The 7659-nt window shown below is 31.7% G+C and overlaps 3 protein-coding genes across 3 annotated transcripts; 1 reads left to right on the forward strand and 2 right to left on the reverse strand.

The window, feature by feature from the left end:
- Positions 1-3598: 3598 nt before the first annotated feature.
- On the forward strand, positions 3599-4387 carry LOC107063200 (F-box/kelch-repeat protein At3g23880-like). Its single transcript, XM_015314774.1, has one exon. The coding sequence runs from the start codon at positions 3599-3601 to the stop codon at positions 4385-4387; it is 789 nt and encodes a 262-aa protein (XP_015170260.1).
- A 340-nt stretch (positions 4388-4727) lies between these two features.
- Positions 4728-5512, reverse strand: LOC107063201 (uncharacterized). Its single transcript, XM_015314775.1, has 2 exons — positions 4871-5512; positions 4728-4769 (listed from the first exon to the last, which is right to left on the reverse strand). The coding sequence occupies exons 1-2, from the start codon at positions 5510-5512 to the stop codon at positions 4728-4730; spliced, it is 684 nt and encodes a 227-aa protein (XP_015170261.1).
- Positions 5513-5520: 8 nt separating this feature from the next.
- LOC107063202 (zinc finger MYM-type protein 1-like) lies at positions 5521-7223 on the reverse strand. Its single transcript, XM_015314776.1, has 2 exons — positions 6004-7223; positions 5521-5911 (listed from the first exon to the last, which is right to left on the reverse strand). The coding sequence occupies exons 1-2, from the start codon at positions 7221-7223 to the stop codon at positions 5521-5523; spliced, it is 1611 nt and encodes a 536-aa protein (XP_015170262.1).
- Positions 7224-7659: the final 436 nt, after the last annotated feature.

A 7659-nucleotide genomic window follows, 5' to 3' on the forward strand; every position in this document is an offset into this window, starting at 1 on the left:
CGAGACTAGAGTTGCCTTTTTGGCTTGATTTCGTCAGTTAAGTTATTTATGTCTTTGCATGGCATTGAGTTATTCTGTTGAGTTAAGTTTCCGCTGAGTTAAGAAAGCCAGGCCAAGGGTTCGCTTGGGGGCCAGCAATGGTCTCCGAGTGCCAGTCCCGCCCAGGGTGTAGGCTCGGGGCGTGACATAAAAGAAATATTCAATTTGGCTAATTTTTATTTAGTTTGATTTTCGATATTCAGTGAATACTTCTTAATACAAATATAAAGTGTGTGTGAATTTCTCATTCAAAATTTATCTTTTAAAGGTATCCTAGGAATTTGATTCAATTTTTTGAGATGTAAAATAAAATTTAAAGATTGTTTTTCCAAGGCTACGAGGAATAATTATATTTAGTTGAATTGGTTGAGAGGTGACAATTTTTAAATTGATTTAGTTGAGGGACATAAATGATTAATGGGAAAGAAAGAGCTAATCAAGTTACTAATTAATAAAGAGCACAAAGAATTAAAAAAAAACGGTGAAAAAGAGAGGAATATTGAACAAGGAGCTAAAATGTTTTGGAGGGAAAAGGGGGGAATTTGGGTAAAAATAAGATGAGAGAGTGTGTGGTGTTAAAATGGGGCCCATAAATCCAAGTGTCAAAAATTGAATAGAGCCTCACACAGCTATTATTGGTTGGGCCTCAACCATATTAAAATTTTTAATATCTTTCCACCTAGCCGATGAAAAATTTATTATAACACCCGTGCCAAGTAAATGTGGGGAACTTATGAAATAATGTGCTTGGGGTGATCGCGTATGTGTTATGACGATTATTTATGAGGAAATATCAATTTGGACACTCGAAAAAGACGGGAAAACCTGGAATAACATCATGAGGAGAAAAGAAAGAAACGATCGGATTCGGAGGGAATGAGGAGAAAATGGGAGAAAATAATAGGACTATTTTTAATTGATATAATAATATATTTATTATCTAAACCATGGTTAGGGATATATTCTAATCTATGCCATATGTTATTAATCCAGATTAGAACTTGAGGAAAATGGAGAGGAGCCGGATCTAATGCTTTTTCCATGACATTCATTAATTAGCATCAATAAAGTCGTATATATATAAGATGAGAAACAAGTATTACATAATAGATGAATGAAAATTGAAAGGCAATAATACTAGAAATCACTATTTTAACTATAAGGCCTAAGAAAAGTCAGCTTGAAATTTCTAATTAATCCCATGGAATCTTCAAAGAAGCTAAACTTTCAACATACAAAGGTCCTAATTTTAATGAAGGTGGAATTTCTTTCACTTCAAATTCAGTATATTCCTTTTGAAAGCCCTAACGTAATGAAACTGGTTTGCAGTTTCTAATCAACACAAACGGAAAAAATATTGGGAATTGTTTTTCATGATTGATTTTTAATTGAGTATATTTCAACAATATTCTTGTTCACAATTTTATCAACACATAATCCTCAGCCACAACATCATAGGCAAAACCATAAATTGTCCATACATGAAAACAATCCTTCTTTTGCAACTTTGGAATGAGTTTATATTTTCGATTCCATAATATCATAATATTTTTGCTTTCACGATACGTAATAAAGACCAAGCCACCGCATGAAAAAATATATACTATCGAATCCTGGGAGATTGAGCTCGTCCAACAATACAACTTTGGAATCACTACTAATTGATCCGACTTTAATTGATTTTTTTTCCTTCAACAATGTCAAAAAATAATATTTTTTTGACTGTCGATATCAGTAGATGAGAATTGATGAAGTAACTATCATCGATGAAACAACACCATGATTTGCAGGTAATTTTGAACCGTAAAAGAGATTTGACTGGAAGATATAAGAGAATGGAATTGACAATATCAATAGGCAAATTCCGCATTATTGAATGCACACCTACTCACAAGAGTTCTCAATTATTTGTATTTTTTTTTATAAAATATAATTATTAAATGTAATAGTATAAGACTATTAGGACTCTACATTTATTTTACCAACTTAGTTTAGGATTCTGTTTTTTATTTATCGAAAATAGAATTATTTACCATTCTTATTTCATATTTCCTTGGTATTGGTCTTACAATAAATTTTTCATATACTAAATAAAAAAATAACCATTTTTTCTTACATTTTACACATAAATTATTTAAGAAATCTCACATATAAGTTAATAACAAAAAAAAAAAGATCAATTCTTTGTACCAACATATAATAAAAATAAGCATATAAAAAATATATGTTGGACAACAAAACCATACTCAATAAGTCAATATCAAGAAGTTATAATTAAAGTATAGCTAACTTCTAACTTTTCTATTTTCCAATATTGTTATTAATGGAAACATAATATATTAAAGAATAGATCAAACCAAATCTCATCCCTCTAAAAAAAAATACATGAACGTGTTTTTAATCTAAAACAACTTTCCGACAATTTGAGCAAAAGACATTAAATTCGCTTAAACACATGTAATACATTCTATATTCGTTTCTGCTCACGAACATGCATGTTAATATAGTGCAAATTTCATGACTTTGTTGTACTTTCCGCAAATCATACTCAATACTTGTTACATGACATTTGTTAGTCATCTTACTTGTGCTAAACAATAACGCATCAATAAAGTCGTCTATATATATATATATATATTCATCCAAATATAAGATGGGAAACAACTATTACATAATAGATGAATGAAAATTGAAAGGCAATAATACTAGAAAATAGAAATCACTATTTTAACCATACGGCCGAAGAAAAGTAAATCTAATATTTCTAATTAATCCCACGGAATCTTCAAAGAAACTAAACTTTCAACATATAAAGGTCCTATTTCAACTCCCAATGGAACTTTTTTCACTTTAAATTCAGTGTAATCATTTTTCCGCACATTGTACTCAATAAATCGACCATCATCCATTCTCCATAATATGTTTCCGTTCTCCTTAACACAAGTGACATCAACTAAGAATCTAATCCTAATTCAACTCGAATACAATTAAATATAATACTTTGAAAACTATACAAAAATAGAAAATACTATATGGAAAGAATAACGTTATTTATATTAATTAGAACACATTAAAACTTTAAAATTTTCCAAATTTAAATTAATTTTATAAGTCGTCATGAGGCCTATATATATATATTTATTTTTATTTTTTTAAAAAAAAAAAAAACTAAAACCCTAAGTAAACATAAAGACCAATGAGTCTTAATTTGGGAGATGATGTAATTACTTGCATCCTCTCAAAACTCCCTGTTGAATCTCTTCAACGTTTCAAAATTGTACAAAAATCATGGTGTTCAATTATCAACGATCCCAATTTCATCAAGTTGCATATAGACGATTCATCGTCCGATATTAATCGTCAAAAAATCCTCTTAATTTCGTCAAAAATAACTACGTCTCCTTGTTTGGAATATAACATGTTAGCGTTCAATATTGGTACAACATGTGCATCATCACTCAGTGTTAATTCTAAAGTTATTTCTCTTAATCCGCCAAATTATTTTATTTCTCGAGATATTTCATATCCATTGGTGAGTTCATGTAACGGCTTGTTATGTATGGTGTATAGTTTTACGATATTTATATGGAATCCAGCTATTCGAAAATACAAAACTGTTCAAAAGCCTGATCATTACGTATCAATGCTATATGGGTACGAATCAACGTTGTATGGGTTCGTGTATGATTCTAGTTGTGATGATTATAAGATAATTGCTATATTTGAGATTAATGCAAAAGATAGTCATTATATTGTTGGAATATACTCTGTGAATAATGAGTCTTGGAAAAAGATTGACTCTGTTCCTGCTGGTTATCGTTTGTTTGACGAGAATCCAGTTTCATTAGATGGTACGATTAACATGATGGCGACTAGATCAAGTCAAGAAAATGGTAATAGTGTATTTGATAAGTTTGTGATTATATCTTTGTTCGTGGCTGATGAGAAATTTGTTGTAACGCCCGTCCCATTGCAATATCATGGGAATCGTATGAAATTGTATAATTTTGCTAATCGTCTCTATCTTTCCGTGTTTGTTGAGATGGATTTTTTGATGTGTTCCCTCGAGAAAGATGGAGAACGATGGACATGGACTAATGTCATGAAAATTCCAATTTTACCCTCATTCTTTGGAATTGGGGAGAACAAAGAATGGTATTTGGATGATATAATATGTTTGAAGGAAAACAAGAATATCTTGTGGAGGAAAACAAATGGTGATTTTTTGGAGTACAATGTGTGGAAACAAGAAGTGAATGAGATTATGTTGAATCTAATTTCGCCTGCTACTGATTCATCCATCTTGTTCGCGGGAAGTTTAGCTAACTTGAGAATTCCGTGGGACTAGAAGTTCACGAAAAGTTTATCTTCGTCGGAACTAGAAATTTTGACCATCAAACTGTATTTTACCTTATATTAATGATAATATGTGGTTTTTATAGGCATATTTGTTGGAAAAGTATATAAGCTTATTTTCGATAGTAGAAGGGAAAACATGACTCTTTGTTATTTGTTATCATTACTTATCCCTCGTGCTATTTTATTCTTCGATTTTACTATTACATGTTGTCTCCTTGGCTTTGATTTCGACTGTCTTGTAGGATTCGATTCAGAGGCGTATCCAGGATCTCAAGAACATGGGGGCACCATTATTTTCAAAATAGACAATTAATTCAATTATATAAATTTTACGGTGAGAACAAGTTGACGAGCAAGTAGGTAGTAGCAATCTTTATATAGTAATATATTAGCAAAAAACATCATTCACTTACAATTGTCCTCGACGAGTTTTCATATTTTGAAAACGGCCAATAATGACATCATTACTTACATTTTTAAATATACTACGCTCTATATAGCAAACTAAACAACCATTCAAAAGATCTTCATCCATCCTATTACGCAAATCATTCTTTATGTACTTCATTGATGAGAATGCTCTTTCCACACTTGCGGTAGCAACAAGAATAATCAAAGTTAGCTTCACAAGTAGATACACAAGTGACCAAGTTTGATCTAGTTTTGTCTCTATCATCACTTTTGCAAGATCCTTGATTCCCTTCAAGTTGAGAAACTTGCTATCACACTTTTGAGCATAGACAATAAAATCATCAAGTTGAAAATTGAGTTCCCGAAGCTCTTTATCACCAAACTCACTTGGGTAGTACTCGGCTAGTTTCATTATCCTATCCTTGTGAAAATTAGCAAATGAATCAACCGGACTCAAACTAGCCATACCGAGGAGCAAGTCACTAGTCACCACATCAAAACGATTATTGAGTTCTTGAAGTGCCAAATCAATGACGGCATAAAACACTTCCACACGAAAGTGATGCAAATATGAAATATTGGACCTCTTACACTTCGACTTCCCATTAGAGTAGTCTTCATTCATTTTGGGAATTGAAACTCCATGTTTACCACAAAATAAGCTAACCTCATCCATCATAGAGTCCCATTCATCCTCTCTCATCATTGCAATCAGTTCTTTGAAAGGTCAAGCAATTCCATAGCATTAACGATATCTTGATCTTTCTTTTGTAAAACTTTGTTCAACTCATTCGTCAATAGCAACACCTTAAACATCAAGTGCAACATAAAGACAAATTCAAATTCATGAATCTTGCTCAAAAGATTTTCCGCCGTAAATCTATCAAGATAATAAGGACAATCACGTTTCATATTCTTAAGCACATTAACAATTGAAGAAAAAAGAATCAGGAAATTGTCCAAGGTTTTAAAATGAGACCCCCAACGAGTATCACCCGGTCGTTGGAGGCCACGTTCTTGATTCAAACCTTGCCCTGTATGAACTTCTCCAAATTTAAGCAACTCTTCCAACTTATCTTCTTGATGTTGTCGAAGTGAATCTCTGCGTTTAAATGAAGCTCCAATAGTATTCAAAATATTAGTGAGAACATAAAAAAAATTATCCACATCCGAATTCTTTTTGGAAAGACCTACAAGTGCCAATTGCAATTGGTGAGCAAAACATTGAATAGAACATGCAGATGCCGTATCTTGTAAATCAAAGACTTGAGACCATTTATTTCCCCTTGCATATTACTAGCCCCATCATAACCTTGACCACGTATTTTGGATGTACATAATGAGTGATCCAAAAGCAAAGAATAAATTGCCTTTTTTAATGATTGAGAAGATGTATCATTTACGTGGACAATACCCAAGAATCGCTCTATCACCATTCCACTTTTGTTGACATATCTCAAAATTAGAGCCATTTGCTCCTTATGAGAAACATCCTTTGATTCATCAACTAATATTCCAAAATAATCACCGTCCAAGTCTTCAATGATAGCCTTAGTTGTTTCTTTAGCACAAGCCTCCACAATATCTTTTTGAATTGTCGGACAAATCATCATATCATTTTGTGGAGCATTACCTAATATTACTCTTCCCACATCAAAACTTCTATCCCCATACCATTTCAAAAGTTCAAGAAAAGCACCCTTATATTCGGAACCTTCACTTTCATCATGTCCACGAAATGGAAATCCCGATGTCAAGAGAAATCTTGCTACATCAATTGAGGCATTTAAACGCATCCGATAATCACTTCTTGCCTTTTCACTTTGCTTGTCAAAAGAAGATTGGATCGATTGTCGTTGGTTTTTCAAATCTTGCATCCTATTGAAACATTTATGATGGATACTATTTACCTTACCAACATGTTTTTTGAATCTTTCTAAAGCTTTGTTCCAACACCTAAAACCATCTCTTGTAAATGAATCTCCGGCATTTCCACGACTTTCAAGTTCATTCTTGAACAAAAAACAACACAAACAAAATGTTGTGTCTGCTTTAATGCTATATTCCAACCATTGAGATCTTCTCTTAAACCAAGTTGGTCGAAATTGACGCATTTTATCTCCAAACTTAGTTTTAGGGAAGATATGATCAACAAGTTGACATGGCTTTTTTTGAATGTAATACCTTCTTACCGCATTTCGAATATTATGACAATAAGATGAAATAGGCATTCGATCTTTGGGATCTGCTTCCAGAGATTTAAAATCAAGTATATTATCCATATTTGAAAGTGGAAAAGAATTTGTATGTCTTTGAACTTCCGGAGCAACTTGTGAACTCACAAATGGTTGATTAGAGCTAGAACTTGGTTGGCCATCTTTTGGCTTTGGTAACTTGATGAGAAACTTATCCATTTGTGATTTGATGAATTGATTGTAAGAATTATTTTACCTACAAAATTAAATATTCACACTTCTATTCAATCTTATAAAAACAAAATAATTTTTAAAAAATATAAGCACAAATAACAAGTTTACTAATAAAAGAATCACAATTATTAGATAACTATTAGAAATCAAGAAATTCTTATAAATTTAAATATTCAAGCAATCAAATAATGGAACCACTTCATAAATCAAGAAAAACATATAAAACAAATAAAGTACATTAATAAATAATTATTTTTTTTAGATAACATACCTTGTTACTTGTTCTCAAATCTCACTTCTACTTCACCATGAACAACAAAGTGGAAATGTGGAATGAAGCCAAAAGAAGAACAATATGATGTCTTTACTCCTTTTTACCTTTTAGTTTAGGGCTTTGAAAAGTCAAAAGAAAAAGTTAAAA

Source organism: Solanum tuberosum, unplaced genomic scaffold, assembly GCF_000226075.1.
Source record: "Solanum tuberosum cultivar DM 1-3 516 R44 unplaced genomic scaffold, SolTub_3.0 scf00319, whole genome shotgun sequence".
NCBI classification, from domain to species: domain Eukaryota; kingdom Viridiplantae; phylum Streptophyta; class Magnoliopsida; order Solanales; family Solanaceae; genus Solanum; species Solanum tuberosum.